Source organism: Psammomys obesus, unplaced genomic scaffold, assembly GCF_907164565.1.
Source record: "Psammomys obesus unplaced genomic scaffold, mPsaObe1.curated_primary_1811, whole genome shotgun sequence".
In the NCBI taxonomy this organism is placed as follows: domain Eukaryota; kingdom Metazoa; phylum Chordata; class Mammalia; order Rodentia; family Muridae; genus Psammomys; species Psammomys obesus.
The window spans coordinates 5,305,565-5,322,628 of record NW_026591872.1 but is presented as its reverse complement, the minus strand read 5'-3'; the positions used below and the strand labels follow the sequence as shown (position 1 = coordinate 5,322,628).

General features: G+C 37.7%; 1 protein-coding gene across 1 annotated transcript in view; it reads left to right on the top strand.

Annotated features, from left to right (window-relative positions):
* Positions 1-17,064, top strand: part of Tenm1 (teneurin transmembrane protein 1) — a 1,167,432-nt gene that overhangs the window by 1,065,702 nt on the left and 84,666 nt on the right. Inside the window, exon 24 of the mRNA XM_055612144.1 lies at positions 6,568-6,722. Within this exon, the coding sequence (XP_055468119.1) occupies positions 6,568-6,722 (155 nt within the window). The remainder of the gene's footprint in view (positions 1-6,567; positions 6,723-17,064) is intronic.

Below are 17,064 nucleotides of genomic sequence, written 5' to 3'. Positions count from 1 at the left end.
GGGGGGGGAGAAGAGGGAGAGAGTCTGGGATTGGGAGGAGACAAGAAAGGGAGCTACAGCTGGGATACAAAGTGAATAAATTATAATAAACAAGAATAATCAAATAAAAGAGTGAATACTGGTTTACATTCCTGGAAGTTATTTTCTGAATAACTTAAATCTTTTCTTATCCAAAAACTTGCAATATTGTATTATAAGTGCTAATGAAAACACTGTCAGCTAGCATATCAAAAGATGTGATTGTTAAAATAAATTATGCCTACAACATTGGACAGCAAGGTTTGGAAATCAGAGTACAACAATGTAAATATATGAAACTAAATTAAATCTGCAGATCCTGCTAGCCCCAGATGGCTTTATGTGATCTGAAATCACTAACTTTCACAGCTCTGAAGAATAAAGCTTAAAATATACTGGGTATGTGTCATGTCCTCCCACTAAGTCTAACAAGCACTAATATATCATACTGCAGCATCACTATCACAAGTTTCATTATGGGATGGAAAACAAAAATAATTCTCTTTGTCATGAATGAAACTTCTAATTTGAATTTTATCCCTTCCCAGTGAAAACTGAATATATCTTAATTCTCACAAGGGAAGACTTAATGAAATTGTTGTTTGGGAATTTTGGGTTTGTGATTGTTGTTTGGTTGGATGACTGACTGATAAGCAAAAGAAAATATGCCTAGGTACATTTACAAAACAATTCTCAGGCAGATCCCTCAAAGACCATTGCCAGGCTAAATGTGACCCAATCAATGTTAATTAAGGAGTCCCCCACCCCCCCAAAAAAAGGAGTTTGTTTGCCTGTTGTACCTTGATAAAAAGAAGTTGGTTTACACATATATAAAAAGAGAATATTCTATAAAGTGTCAGCAAAATATGCTTTGAAGGCAATACAGGAATGAGTATTTAGTAAGCCCAGCCTTACTTCATCTGTGGAACTCAGCTGATGTGGACAGAGAAAAAGACAGCTTCACAGTGGTCAGAGCTTCACCAAACTTAAAAGTGGAAAAGAGATGTAAAGGTCAAGATTGTCCTCACTATATTATTTCAAATTCTCTACCCTGATAGAGTTAAGCAGTGTGGGAGTCAAGAGACAAAATTGTCCTTCGTTGTTATTAACACACAAAGGTGCAAACATCTCCTGCCATTAGAATCCGAAATATACTCCCAAAGACCCAAGTATTAAAGGCTTAGTGTGTAGCATGGCACTGCTAGGATGTGGTAGAAACTGTAAGGCCTAGTGGAATGTCTTCTTAGCACTGATGGTGTGATCATGAAGGGACTAATAGGACATTGTCCGTTCCTCCTCTTTTTCTGCATGTAGCCACAAAATAAGGTCTTCTACCACCATGAATGCCACTCTAAACTGACACTAGAAGCCCCAAATCAGGGGGTGGCAACCAAACGTGGTTTTCCTCTTCACAGGTTGATTGTTTATAATACTTTTGTTGCCATAATGGAAAGCTGACAAACACATCTCCCTTACAACATTAGTTAGGGAACAATTATGTTTTCAGCATCCGTGGGGAACCTACTCTCATTTTTAGAAAATCTTATTCTCTCTTCAACCTCTTAGTTAAGGGAACCCTTTGGTTTATTTTTAGCACTATTACTAAAATTTTTATTGTTTCTCTTAATCCCCATTTCAGTACACAAAGAATCATTGTCTTTTGACCATAAAAGAGTCTAATATAGTGCCATTCAGTACCTACTTTGTATATGACTCATGATTTCGCACACCTCTTAGAAGTGCTCTCTCCAGGCTTAAGACTTACTCTCCTTTGTCTCCAGGCTTCAGTCTTGATCTTTTATTCAACCCTCTCATGACAGTGAAATCTTAAATTTTATATTTGGTGATTTTTAATATAGAGACCTTAGAAGGAGCTCTTAAATCAAATGCAAGCCAGATTAAATTTTTAGCAGTAAGAAAATTATTTTGCCAGAACACATACAAAAATAAACAAACAAACAAAAAAAAAAGACATACCCCTTGGATCATCATCAACCAGAATGCTCTTGGGAGGGCGGGTAGGGGAGGGAGGAATAAATGTTCCTATGCTATAATCGTGTGACCTGCAACAATTGTAAAAGTCTATTTATTGACTTCATTAAATCTACATATACTTCTAAATATGATAAAAGGATTTGTTGACATAAACTGCTCATATAGTGTTATCCTTGGAGGACTGACAAAAAAAAACATAAAAGGTTTTAAGAGGTTTTTAGGTAAAATTGAAATGAATTTTGCAATTTTTATAAGTGTTAAGTATACTTTATTAGGAACATAGAGCTTGATCAGTTACATGTCTGAGCCAAATCTGAATATTAACCTCATGCCCATGCATTAGCTCATCTACAAGCTGTTTATTGGGATGGATTTTTTTTATGTTTTACAGTTATACTGAATGAACATATAGCTTTTCACGTTATTAAATTTCTATATCTCTGGAATAATAACATCAGCCTTTTTATTTTTCATTATTTTTTTTATACTTTACTCACTTTGTATTCCCCCATAAGCCCCTCCCTCCTCCCCCACCGGTCCCACCCTCCCTGCCCCTTTTTCATGCATGCCCTTCCCCAAGTCCATTGATAAGGGAGGTCCTCATCAACCTTTTTTCCTGTGTCTGAATGTATGTGTTTGTATATATGTGTGCGTACATGTATGTGGGTAATACACCCATTCAGATAGGCATGGCTGGAAGCTAGACTTGGCATTCAAATGTCTTTCTCAGTAATTTCTCCATCTTATATTTTGACAAAGAGACTTCCCTGAACTCGGAGGTCTACAATTTGGCCCTTTCCCTTTCCATCATCTGCCTGTTTCCAAACCTACAACACTGGGGTTACAGCCATACACAGAAGTTGATTTAGGTCCTTGGAGTATAAATTCAGATCCATGTGTGCTACAAAATATAAAGTTGGGGTGATGGGAAATGAAGAACCTGCAAACAAACATACAGGGATACATATATTGGGTAGGGTCATACACTCAGATAGAGATGCTCCAATAACAGCCCAGAAAATCAGCGCATTTATTATATACAGCACAAACGAGGAGGCTGGTTAGCTAAATCGCTGAAGGGGAGGAGTGTCAGGTTGGAGTCATCTGAGAAGATAATACTTTCAACATAAGGTAACATTCATACTTGAACCAGGGGAAGACTGTCATTCCTGTGAACCTGATCTGGGGATGGCTTTGCCGTTTTCATGGGTCTGAGGCATTAGGGTCCTTAATACAGCAATGCTCATGTCAATAATATACACTGACTCGGGACTTCACCCACTCCCACCACTCATGCTTACATAGCAAACACTTTATCCCCTGAGCCATCTCTCCAGCCTCCACTTTGATTGTTTAAAAAGGGAGTCTTACTAAGTTGCCCAGGATGACCTTGAAGTTGCACTCATCCCGCCTCAGCATCTTGAATAACTGAGATTATGGGCTTGTGACACAAGGCTGAACTTACATTAGATTTACAGATTTTCTTTAGATGAACATCTTCTTTAATTTTATTGTGGTTGTAACAAAACATACCATGATAAAAAGCACCTTTAAAAAGAAAATTCATTTTTGTGTAAAGTCCTGGAGGTATATACTCCATTGTGGTGGGAAAGCAGGCAGGGAAGAAATGGTGACAGAAGTGTGAGGCTGGCTGGTCACATTGCATCTACACCCAGGAAGCAGAGAGTAAATAAGAAGTGGGACCAAGTTATTAAACCTCAAGGCCTCCCAGTAACTTACTTCCTCCAGTGATACTCTAGCTACTAAACATTTCAAAACTTTCTCAAATAGTATCACAAGCTGGGACTAGGTGTCACATAAACCTGTGGGGGATATTTTGTAGTCAAATCACAATGACTTTACATTTTGCCAGACAAATTTGTGTGTGTGTGTGTGTGTGTGTGTGTGTGTTTGTGTATTCATGCATGAATAGGTGTTGTGTTGTGTTAAAATATCATGTTTATTATTATAGAATTTTCCCACTTTTGCATATGCTTAGTAGATTTCACTGAGCCTGAATGTAAGTGAAATGGGGAAAAAGTAGCACGTGCATAATTTTTAAAGCAAAGTAGCTTCCTCCTTGTGTGAAATTTCATTTTTCACAAACTTAGTTATATGTGAAAATATTCAATGAAAATATTAATAATAAGTTTTAAATTACATACTATTCAGAATGCCATGATAAAATCTCACACCATACTTCCTCACCCTTCTGTAACATGAAACACTCGGAGTATCAATGCCATATTTACTACCTGCCCACTAATCACTTAACCATGTCAAGTTCTCAGATCATCTATTGTAATATCACAGTGTTTGGGTTCAAGTAACCTGCATATAGTAGCCTAATGCATACATCACTCACCTTATTTAATCTCAATATATAGGTATTTTATCATCTTATACAGTCACAGGAATAAAAAAAGTGATGAGCTGTGGAGAAGGCTCAGTTGATAAAGTGCTTGCCTTGCAAACATAAGATCTGAATTTGATTCCCCAGAACTCACATTTTAAAAGACACTCAAGATACACTTGTACTCCCAGTGCGGGAAGACAGAGACTGCTTAATCCCTAATCTTGCTGGTCAGTCAGCCAAACCTGCCTGGCAAACTGTAGCAATGAACATTCTTGTCTAAAACAATAAAGTAGATGGTGACTGAGGATAACACTCAAAAATGTGCATATGTACTGGGATACACATAAACATACAAACATACATAAAACTAAAGATAAGTGAACATAAGATAAGATAGTCTATAAGGGAAACTATATTCATATCACTTATTATAGTATACTGTTGTATTATTTTATTCTGTTATTAGATTATGATGTTTAATCTCTTACTGTGCCTAATTTATAAATTAAACTTCATCATATTATCACAGAAGTATATTAAATTTTGGATGTATATGAAAAAAATATATATATACATTTATATGGTTCACTATTATCTATCATTTCAAACATCCATCATTGAATGTCCTCACAAGGGGTTTTACTATAATCCCACACAGGTATTTCAAGAACATTCTGAAAAATGCCAAAGAAAATGGGGGAGTTCGATGATTTTCTCATTTTTTGTTTTTTTTTGTTTTTTTTATTAATAATTTTATTTTTTCTTATCAGTTACATTTTATTAACTCTGTATCCCAGCTGTTTTCTACTCCCTCATTCCCTCCCACTCCCACCCTCCCTCCCTCATCTCCACCCTGTTCCTTTCCAAGTCTCATTTTTAAAATAGTAACCTAGGCATACATTTGCTTATGCAGCCCAGTTTATCAAAGACTGGGTTATAAAGCTGAGCCATGTCCAGCTTTATACTCCGAGGGAAAAGTTGGTGACCATAGATAAAGCAGATCACTTTTTCATATTTTACCAAAGATAAAGTTGAAGCATGAAAATTTGGGGGCAAATACTTCAATCAAAATGAATTATCATTTATAATTCATACATTCATTATTAGAGGGCAAGTTTTCTAAGTACTATTATAATATACATAGCAAGAAACTAGGCTTGTTCTTCTTCTTCTTCTTCTTCTTCTTCTTCTTCTTCTTCTTCTCCTCCTCCTCCTCCTCCTCCTCCTCCTCCTCCTCCTCCTCTTCCTCCTCCTTCACTACTCACTTAGGAAAAACAAATGTAAGTAGACATTACCTTTGATCCACCAACACTGTAATCTAATAAAAAGTGAGAATTAAAAAAAAAAAAAGAAACTAGGCTTGAATTAAAACTAAGCAAAAGCTACATTGACGTTTGACTGTCCCTCACATCCTGGCAGCACTATGTGGACTCAGTGGTTTTTTGTTTGTTTGTTTGTTTGTTTGTTTGTTTGTTAAATACATAAAATTTGGAGGGAACATGGCAGAAGACTATAAGAGAACTTGGAGGGGAAGAAAAGGAGGAACTTGATCAAAATGTATTGTATACATACATGACATTTTAAAACAACAAATGAAAAATCAGAATCAATTTACTGACTTTTTTTTTCTAGAAGCTTAGCCCTTCTCCACACAGAAGCATAACTTTCTTCTCTGCCTTTTTAATAGGTAATAAAGAGAAAAGTCTTCAGTCTAATTCATCAGAAGTATTACAAATTCTCTTTGAACTAAATATAGGTTCTTGAAAATAATGTTAATCCTTTTCAAGTCAATTATTTCCTAATGCAACCGTGGAAATAAACAGTGGCCAGAGCACCAACATCTTAAAAGAAATGTGACAGACACTACCTCTTCTGATTTTCCCTTTTTAATCTTTGTGTCTGCATGTAGGGGTAAGCAACTAGCAGGAGAGCACAGATGTAAAGGTGAATAATACAAAGCTATTAAACCCAGCTTTATCTCTATATGTTACTTTCTGTCATTTATTTTTCAAAACACTGCAAAAATTAGTATACATCACAACCACCATCTCCCATTTCTACCCCATCTGTGCTGAGCAAAACGAAATCTGTATGTTTTTATAATGCTTTTCCATTTCCATAACTGCTTTCAAGATACTGAACTTGGTGTAAATGTAGTTCATTAGATTATTAATGCTAATTTTCTTTTTTCCCAACAGGTATCACAGTTGACAGGCATGGATTCATTTACTTTGTGGATGGGACTATGATCCGAAGAATTGATGAGAATGCTGTGATCACAACTGTAATTGGCTCAAACGGTCTCACTTCTACACAGCCACTGAGCTGCGACTCGGGAATGGACATCACTCAGGTAGGCAATGATGGTTTTCAAGCATTATCACCATTTGGCATGGTGGAAATGGATAACAATTTTCTCATGCAGAAATTACATAAAAAGGAACCTTGGTGTATCTTCTTTAATGTCAGATAACAGAATCTTCTCTCTGTGTATGTTACTTTTTTCCTTCTCAGAAAATTTTGGAGAAAATGTTGAGCTAGTATGGGAGGAATGTTAGAAAGAATATTGATATAACAAAGCTTCCCAAATTTGAATCATTTAAAATTATATTTGTTGATTATTTCCTGAAATATACAACATTACTATTTTAATTTTTGTACTTTATTTATTTGTATATTGGAGGAGTAGGGAGGTGGGATGTATATGGAAATCAAAGGACAGCTTGCAGAAATAAGTTCTCTCTTTCCACCTATGAGTGACAGCAATCGAATTTGGGTAACCAAACCCAGTAGCAAATGCTTTAATGCACTGATCTATTTTGCCAGAGCAATTTTATTATTTTTCATACAGCAACAAATGGACTTTAGCAAAGTAGTGATGATCAAGGTCTTAAGATATCTATTTTTTTTAATTTATTTTATTTTTTCTTTTTAGTTACATTTTGTTAACTCTGTGTCCCAGCTGTATCCCGCTCCCTCATTCCCTCCCCAACCCCACACTCCCTCCCTGGTCTCCTCCCTGCCCCTTTCCAAGTCCACTGATAGGGGAGGACCTCCTCCCCTTTCATCTGACCCTGTTTTATCAGGTATCTTCAGGGCTGGCTGCAAAGTCCTCCTCTGTGGCCTAACAGACTGCTCCTCCCCGGGGGTAGGTCAAACAGCCTGCCCTTGAAATCCTGTTAGAAATAGTCCGTGTTCCCCTTACTTTGGAAAACTACTTGGTTACTGAGCTACCATGGGCCACATCTGAGCAGAATTTCTAGGTTATATCCATAGATGGTCCTTGGTTGAGTGTCAGTCTCAGAAAAGACCCTGTGCCCAGATATGTTTGGTCCTTGTAGAGCTCCTATCCTTTCCACATCATACTAACTTCCCTTCTTTCATATGATTCCCTGCACTCTGCCGAGGGTTTGGTTATGAGTCTTAGTGTCTGCTTTGAAACACTGCTAGGTAGAGTCTTTCAGATGCCTTTTGTGGTAGACTCCTGTCATAAGTTCAATGCACATCCCATTTGTCTTTCTAAATGAGGATTAATCACCTTCGCCTGTGTCCACTTTCTTGATTATCTTCTTTAGGTGTGTAGATTTCATTATGTTTATCATATCTTGTAGGTCTATATAAGCGAGTATATACCAAGTTTGTCTTTCTCCTTCTGGGATACTTCACTCAGAATGATCTTTTCTAGATCCCACCACTTGCCTGCAAATTTCATGATTTCCTCCTTTTTGATTGCTGAGTAGTATTCCATTGTGTAAAAATACCACAATTTCTGTATCCATTCCTCCGTTGATGGACATCTGGGTTGTTTCCAAGTTCTGGCTATTACAAATAAAGCTGCTACGAACATGGTTGAACAAATGTCCTTGTTGTGTACTTGAGCAAATTTTGGGTATATACCTAGGAGTGGTATAGCTGGGTCTTGAGGTAGCACTACTCCTAGTTGTCTGAGAAAACGCCAGATTGACTTCCAAAGTGGTTGAACCAGTTTACATTCCCACCAGCAATGGAGGAGGGTTCCCTTTTCTCCACAACCTCTCCAGCATGTGCTATCACTTGAGTTTTTCATCTTGGCCATTCTGATGGGTGTAAGGTGAAATCTCAGGGTCGTTTTGATTTGCATTTCCCTAATGGCTAATGAGGTTGAGCATTTCTTTAAGTGTTTCTCTGCCATTCGATATTCCTCTACAGAGAATTCTCTGTTTAGCTCTGTTCCCCATTTTTTAAGTGGATTACTTGGTTTGTTGCTTTTCTGCTTCTTTAGTTCTTTATATATACTGGATATTAGCCCTCTGTCAGATAAAGGGTTGGTGAAGATTCTTTCCCAATCTGTAGGCTGTCTATTTGTTTTGATGACAGTGTCTTTTGCTTTACAGAAGCTTTTCAGTTTCATGAGGTCCCATTTATTGATTGTTGCTCTTAGAGCCTGTGCTGTTGGTGTTCTGTTCAGGAAGTTGTCTCCTGTGCCAATGAGTTCTAGGCTGTTTCCCACTTTTTTTTCCAACTGATTTAGAGTATCTGGTTTTATGTTGAGGTCCTTGATCCACTTGGACTTTAGTTTTGTGCAGGGTGATAAATATGGATCTATTTTCATTTTTCTGCATGTAGACATCCAGTTGGTCCAGCACCATTTGTTGAAGATGCTGTCTTTTTTCCATTGAATGGATTTGGCTTCTTTGTCAAATATTGAGTATTCATAGGTGTGTGGGTTTATTTCTGGGTCTTCTATGCGATTCCATTGATCCTCCTTTCTGTTTCTATGCCAATACCATGCAGTTTTTATTACTGTTGCCCTGTAGTACAGCTTGAGATCGGGAATGGAGATACCTCCAGATGATCTGTTGTTGTACAGGATCGTTTTGGAGATTCTGGGTGTTTTGTTTCTCCATATGAAGCTGAGAATCTTTTTTTCAAGGTCTGTAAAGAATTGAGTTGGTATTTTGATGGGAATTGCATTGAATCTGTAGATTGCTTTTGGCAGGATGGCCATTTTCACAATGTTAATCCTACCAATCCATGAGCACGGGAGATCTTTCCATCTTCTGAGATCTTCTTCAATTTCTTTCTTCAAAGACTTGAAGTTTTTCTCAAACAGGTCTTTCACTTGCTTGGTTAGAGTCACACCAAGGTACTTTATGTTATTAGTGGCTATTGTGAAGGGTGTTGTTTCCCTAATTTCTTTCTCAGCCTTTTTGTCTTTGGTATACAAGAGGGCTTCTGATTTTTTTGAGTTGATTTTGTATCCTGCCACTTTGCTGAAGGTGTTAATCAGCTGAAGAAGTTCTCTGGTTGAATCTTTGGGGTCGCTCATGTATACTATCATATCATCTGCAAATAGTGACACTTTGACCTCTTCCTTTCCGATTTGTATCCCCTTGATCTGCTTTAGTTGTCTTATTGCTCTGGCTAGGACTTCAAGTACAATGTTAAAGAGATATGGAGAGAGTGGGCAGCCTTGTCTTGTCCCTGATTTCAGTGGGATTGATTTAAGTTTCTCTCCATTGAGTTTAATGTTGGCTATAGGCTTGCTGTATATTGCCTTTACTATCTTTAGGTATGTGCCTTGTATCCCTGATCTCTCCAAGACTTTAAACATAAATGGGTGTTGGACTTTGTCAAATGCTTTTTCAGCATCTAAGGAGATGATCATGTGGTTTTTCTCCTTCATTTTGTTTATGTGGTGGATTACGTTGATGGATTTCCGTATGTTGAACCACCCTTGCATTCCTGGGATGAAGCCTACTTGGTCATGGTGGATGATATCTTTGATGTGTTCTTGGATTCGGTTTGCAAGTATTTTATTGAGTATTTTTGCATCAATGTTCATAAGAGAGATAGGTCTGAAGTTCTCTTTTTTGTTGGATCTTTGTGTGGTTTAGGTATCAAAGTGACTATGGCTTCATAGAATGAGTTTGGTAGTGTTCCTTCTATTTCTATTTTGTGGAATAGTTTGAGGAGAATTGGTGTTAGTACTTCTTTGAAGGTCTTGTAGAATTCTGCGCTGAAGCCATCTGGTCCAGGGCTTTTTTTGGAGGGGAGACTGTTAATGACTGCTTCAATTTCCTTGGGAGATATAGGGCTATTCAGTCTTTCTACCTGATCTTGACTTAATTTTGGTAGATGGAATCTGTCAAGAAAGTTATCCATTTCATTTAGATTTTCAAATTTTGTGCCATATAGGCTTTTGTAGTATGACCTAATAATCGTTTGGATTTCCTCAGTGTCTGTAGTTATGTCCCCATTTTCCTTTCTGATTTTGCTGATTTGTATGGTTTCTCTATGCTTTTTAGTTAGTTTGGCTAAGGGTTTGTCTATCTTGTTGATTTTCTCAAAGAACCAGCTTTTTGTTTCATTGATTCTTTGGATAATTTTATTTGTTTTTAATTGATTGATTTCTGCCCTTACTTTGATTATTTCCAGCCTTCTGCTCCTCTTGGGTGTATCTGCTTCTTTTTTTTCTAGGTTTTTCAGTTGGGCCATTAAGTTGTTTGTATGTGATGTTACGGATTTCTTCTTGTAGGCACTTAGTGCTATAAATTTTCCTCTGAGCACTGCTTTCAATGTGTCCCATAAATTTGGGTATGTTGTGCCTTCATTTTCATTGAATTCTAGAAAGTCTTTAATTTCTTTCTTTATTTCTTCCTTGACCCAGCTGTCATTGAGTAGTAAGTTGTTCAGTTTCCATGTGCGTGTCGGCTTTTTGTTGTTTCTGTTGTTGTTGATGTCCAGCTTTAGTCCATGGTGGTCAGATAGTATACAAGGGATTATTTCAATCCTTTTGTATCTGTTGAGGCTTGCTTTGTGACCAACTATATGGTCTATTTTGGAGAAGGTTCCATATGGTGAGGCAGGTCACTTGGCAGAGAACGGGGTATCTGGGCTCTCTGCTCTCTGGTTTGGCCCTGCTTCTTTGATGTGCTCCGCCAGTTCCGTGCTGTTGTCACTGCCAGGTTATGAGGTCTTGCTGCAGCTGGAGATTTCAGGGTGGTCACGTCAGTGGGAATCGGGGTAACCAGCCTTTCTGTTCTCTGGTTTGGCCCTGGTTAGTCTTAAACTGGAGGGCTGATGTGCCCCGCCAGCTCAGTGCTGCTCCGCCGCCAGGTTAGAAAGTCCCACTGTAACTGGAGACTGGGTTGCTAGTCCAGATGCTTTCTGGGAAGTCCTGGGGTCTCTTCACTGTGCTCTCCAAGCTTCGGAGGCCCAGGTCCTGGTGTGTCTAGCTTGTATGGCGTTTCTGTCTGGTTTTGGTGAGTATATAGCGTATTCTCTGTCACTTCCCCAAACAAGTCCCTGGGTGACCCGCGACCAAAGTTTTCACCTCCTGCGATGTTCCCTGTTGTTTAGAAAGTCTCTCCGTTGTTTCCCTGGCTTCAGAAGTTCTTCCACTCATCAACTCAGAACTTTATCTCTTCCAGAGCTCGGAAACTGTGTGTGCTAGTCGCCATCTTGGCTCCGCCCCCCTCAAGATATCTATTTAATCAATATGTGATTGTGGCAGGTTATTCATGTGTATATATAAACAGCTAGTTCTGGGATGTTTTATGTTTTTTAAATAAAAGCAATGCCTTCTTCAGATTTGTTTTATAGCAAAACTCTGTGAAACTGGTCTTGTGCTCAGGAGTACTTGAGCAAAAGAAATCAAACCCCATGGTTTTTCGTGTCTTTTTTTGAAAAGAGAAAGAATGAGAAAATGGACAGGTAGGAAGGAGGGAAGATCTGGGAGACATCAAAGAAGGAGAATGAATATGATTAAAAATACACTGTACTAAATTCTCAAAGAATAAATGAAATATTTTAAAAGAACCTTTTCACCAAGGAATAAAGAGGAGGACAACCAAGGTAGCATTCATCTAGACCCAAAGTTCTGATTTTAATACCATTCTACCAAATCAATAAGTGAAATGGAGAGAGATACAACATACAGCATGATTCCAGCACTATTTAGGTACTTTTCTTAGTCTATAGACACAAAAATTTGATGGGAATAATAAAGTAAGTAGGTTAAACAATCCTTGAAGGAGCTATGCTCTAACATTTTACAAACCTGTAGTTCTGATGATGGGGTGTTTTCAAAGTAATTAAACTAATATTGAGAATTTCAACATTGATTAATGCATCAAGGAAGATGGTTTCTGCTAACAATAGCAAAACAATGTTTAAAAGTATTTAAACAATACGACTTTTTTATCTCATATAGCAAAATGTCAAAAAATAATCAAAGATGCCAGTAGATCTCTTTCTCTTGTCACATTGTTGAGAACTGACTAGTGTACGTGTATGCTTTTAACTCACTAGGAAAGGAGAAATTGAATTTTCTCAATAGGTTGAGACTCTCTGGAAATGAGTTGTATTCCTTATGCATATTACTCTACTTGATCCTTGAATAGAAAACCGATTCCATTAGAAAGGAATGTAGGGACACTGCTGCATAAGCAACGGGGTGGCATCATTTACTATTAGACTATCTTAATAGCTTCAATTTTCATAGCATCTGAACCTGAGGATAACAGAAAATTAATGTAACCCTTTATCCAGAGTGTTTTTGGTTTGTTTGTGTTTTAGTCATTCGTTCTAATACTGTTTCCCACTTCAATTAGTGCTCTATAAAATGCTAGAGATGGACCGATTTGTGTTCTCTCTTTTTCTGTTTTTGCTTCACTCCAGAAGTTGAAGTTATCTGAGTGAAGTACAAAAATAAAATGAGGAGTGGGAAGGCCTGGAAAATGGACAAGATTAACAAACTTCTTATTAGATATTTGAATTGATCACACGTACAAGATCTAGAAGAATTTAACTTTCTATGATTCAAGATCTTGCAGAAACAAAAAAAAACAGAACATTATTTATGTAAATGTAGACTGGTGTGAATGTCTTTATATAAGGGAAGGGAGAGAGAAACAATGCATATATATGATTAACTTGTGGGGTATTTTGACATAAAATAGAACACAATACTGTGATCAGTCAACTCTAAACAACTGATATGATTCTAATGTGACTCTTTTCTGGGAAAAGAGAACTCTTTGTCTCAATAGAGAGAACATAAAAAGTTCATCAACATGAGAGTGATTTTTTTCACATGATACTTTTTAACTATAATTGATATTATAATAGTTCCTTTACTCCTTTCTGTTTGGGATTTATAGTAAATAGTATGCTCTCTACGCACTCAGCAGATACAGTTATGGTGGGAAAATGGTATAAACGACTAGGTAGAGCTGAGGCAGAAAAGTAATTAGGGGTGAAATGATGAAGGAACATATAAGCATAATGGGACTTTTATTTCATCCAGTGAAACTAGAGAGCAAGTAACAGCATTAAGAGAGAAAATTCACCATTTGTGGTGGCACATGTCTTTAATCTCAGTGCTGGAAATACAAAAATCAGGCAGATCTCTGTGAGTTTAAGGAAAACCTGGTCTATATAGTGAGTTCCAGCCAGGGCTACATACTCCATTTCTAAACAAAAAGTGGAAATAAAATAAATTCAAGTCCTACAACTGTTGTTCAGTGGAAAAATGATTGCCTCTCATGTAAGATTTAATTCCAAATACTGCTATCAAAAAATTTTTCAGAAGGTTGTTGTGATTATGAAAGAGACAATGGAGTTGAGTAAAAAATACATTACAGGATAAGAGACCATTGAAATGTTGTTAAAATGATAAAGGTATGAAAGGAACAAAATATACCCATGTATCAATGATTAACAGCCTTTTAAGAAACTGCTATACAAGCCAGGCATTGTGGCACATGCCTTTATTTCCAGCACTTGAAAGGCAGAGGCAGGCAGATCTCTGTGAATTCAAGGCTGCCCTGGTCTACAAAATAAGTTCTATAACACCAGAGCTTCGTAGTAAGATTATGTCTTGAGGAAAGACAGGAAGAAAGGAAGAATGGAAGGAAGAAAGGAAGGAAGGAAGGAAGGAGGGAGGGAGGGAGGGAGGGAAAGAAAGAAAGAAAGAAAGAAAGAAAGAAAGAAAGAAAGAAAGAACTGTACAAAATGATTTGCTTTTTGGTCTGGTTTCTAAGTTACTGTTTTACTGAAGAGACACCATAATTAGTGTAGCTCATAGAAGAAAACATTTAATTGGGAGCTTGATTAGATTTATACCACAATGATCATGGTGAGGAGCATGGCAGCAGGTAGGCAGGCAGGTATGGCACTGTTTTTGCATGAGAGCTTACATCCTGGTCTGCAGAAAGGAGAAAAAGAGGACAAGATTAGGCTTGGCTTGGCCTTTAGAAACCTCAAAGTCCATCCTTAGTGACACACCTCCTCCAACAAGGCCACACCTACTTCAACAAGACCACACCTCCTAATCCTTCATAAACAAAGTCCACCAACTAGGGACCAAACAGATCTATGAGCCTATGCTCATTCAAGTCAGCACAAGTTCTGAGCTGCTAGTTATTTGTACCACACCAGTGTGGTGAACCTAGTCATGATGCTGCTCAGTTTTATAAAGTTGCATAAGCAGGTATAATAGCAGTTGCATGTAAAGTATCAAAACATGAATTGAAAAAATAAATTTGTCAAATCTTGGAACTCAAGTTACAGGTATGCTGGATTGACTGAATTTCCAACTTAAGGAAGTACAGGGATGGCAGTACTACTTACTGAGAGAGAGAATAAATGAAAAAGAGAAGCAGATTTGAGAAAGAATTGGATGATAGGTTCAGTTAGAGGCATTCTTGAGTATGAGATGCCTGTGTATAAAATCTAGACAAAGAGACCTAGAAGAAAATCACACATTAGTGTAAAGCTGGAGGTCTGAAATCAAGACTGTAGTCATGATTATCTATTTTCTATTATCTATAGAAATAGAAAATGGTGATTCAGTGAGAACTCTTGGGAAGCACTCATAGCATACAAAGAAAAGTAAAAGTTTAAAACTCTATGGAAAAGTAAATTTCAAATAAAAAAGAAAGAATGAATGTACCATGAAAGGTACATACATACATCTTACTTAAAAGATTAAGTAAACCAAGCAGGTATAAGAATAAAAAAAAAATCCCAAGGAAAAAAGATTTTCAAAAACAGTACCTAATGTTGAGTAGAGATTATGGAATAAAAAAGGATTTATAAAGCTGTTTAATGTTACAATGTTAAGGGACTCTGATAAGTGGTATGCTAATTGTCAAGAGCAGGAGTGCTGTGGTAGACAATAAAGAAAAATGAAAATCAGTCATTCAGGTGTTTGCCTGAATAAAAGATGACAAGCTGATTTGAACATGGGTTGGATGGACTAAAGGCTTTGGCTTTGAAACATATCAGCTCTTAGGTATGAGTAAGCCATCAAAATAGAACAGAAGTACAATGAACACAATTCAGTGGGTGAGTAGAGAGAATGATTCCAGCAAGGACCATGTATATGGCACAACTGCCTAGGTGCTCAGTGATTATCCCATCTGTTCAGACAATTGTGATCCATGTTTCTCTTGGCTGTCCTTAAGAACACTGACAGTCTTCACTTAGAAAGAAGAAAGCATCTTCCAAGAGCAGAGGCTCAGTTTTTTATAATAGTACTTACAGTGATCCAGCTGAGCTTACACACTGCTCAACTTCGTGTTTCAGTATATCAAAAATATATTGATGGATGAAGACAGAGACAAATATCTAAACAAGACTATAGTTTGTGCTGATATGGATGTGTAGGATGCAGCTGCAGCATGAAGATTCAACTCAAACTCTTTTATTACGTTTCTTACAGTCCTCTTTTACTTTTTTCTTTTTTTTCTTCTTATTATTTTTTTTACATTTTATTCACTTTGTATCCTCCCATAAGCCCCTCACTCCTCCCCTCCCGATCCCACCCTCCCTCCCCCTTCTTCATGCATGCCCCTCCCCAAGTCCACTTGTAGGGGAGGTCCTCCTCTCCTTCCATCTGCTCTTATCTATCAGATCACATCAGGAGTGGCTGCATTGTCATCTTCTGTGGCCTGCTCTCCCCTCAGGGGGAGGTGATCAAAGAGCAGGCCTATCAGATTGTGTCAGAGGCAGTCCCTCTTCCCATTACTATGTAACCCACTTAGACACTAAACTGCCATGGATTACATCTGCACAGGGGTACTAGGTTATCCTCATGCCTGGTGCTTGGTTGGAGTATGGGTCTCTGGGAAGACCCCTGTGTTGAAATCTTTTAGTTCTGTTGCTCTCCTTGTGGGGTTCCTGTCCTCTCCATAACCTACTATATCCCACTTCTTACATAAGATTCCATGCACTCTGCCCAACAGTTGGCCATAAAGTCTCAGCGTCTGCTTTGATAGTCTGCAGGGCAGAGCCTTTCAGAGGCCCTCTGTGGCAGGTTCTTAGGTTGTTTCCTGCTTTCTTCTTCTTCTGATGTCTATCCTCTTTGCCTTTCAGGATGGGGATTGAGCATTTTAGTCAGGGTCCTCTCTCTTGATTGGTTTCTTTAGATGGACACACACGGTATATACTCACTCATATAGACTTATAGGATAAACCTAAAATCTGTCCATCTAAAGAAACCAACTCAAACTTGAAGAAAGACTCGCTGTTTCTAAGACTATAAGGTAACAGTGTATATGACCAAATAATTTTATAGTGTCCCCGCCTTTTGAAACTTTTCAAGAAAATGCTAGATAGAAATCATCTAGACCTTACAGTGTGAGAAGGTGAACCAAGTTTCATATAAAGGTGTCTCTACAAAAATGTAACCACATTGATAAAGTTATATC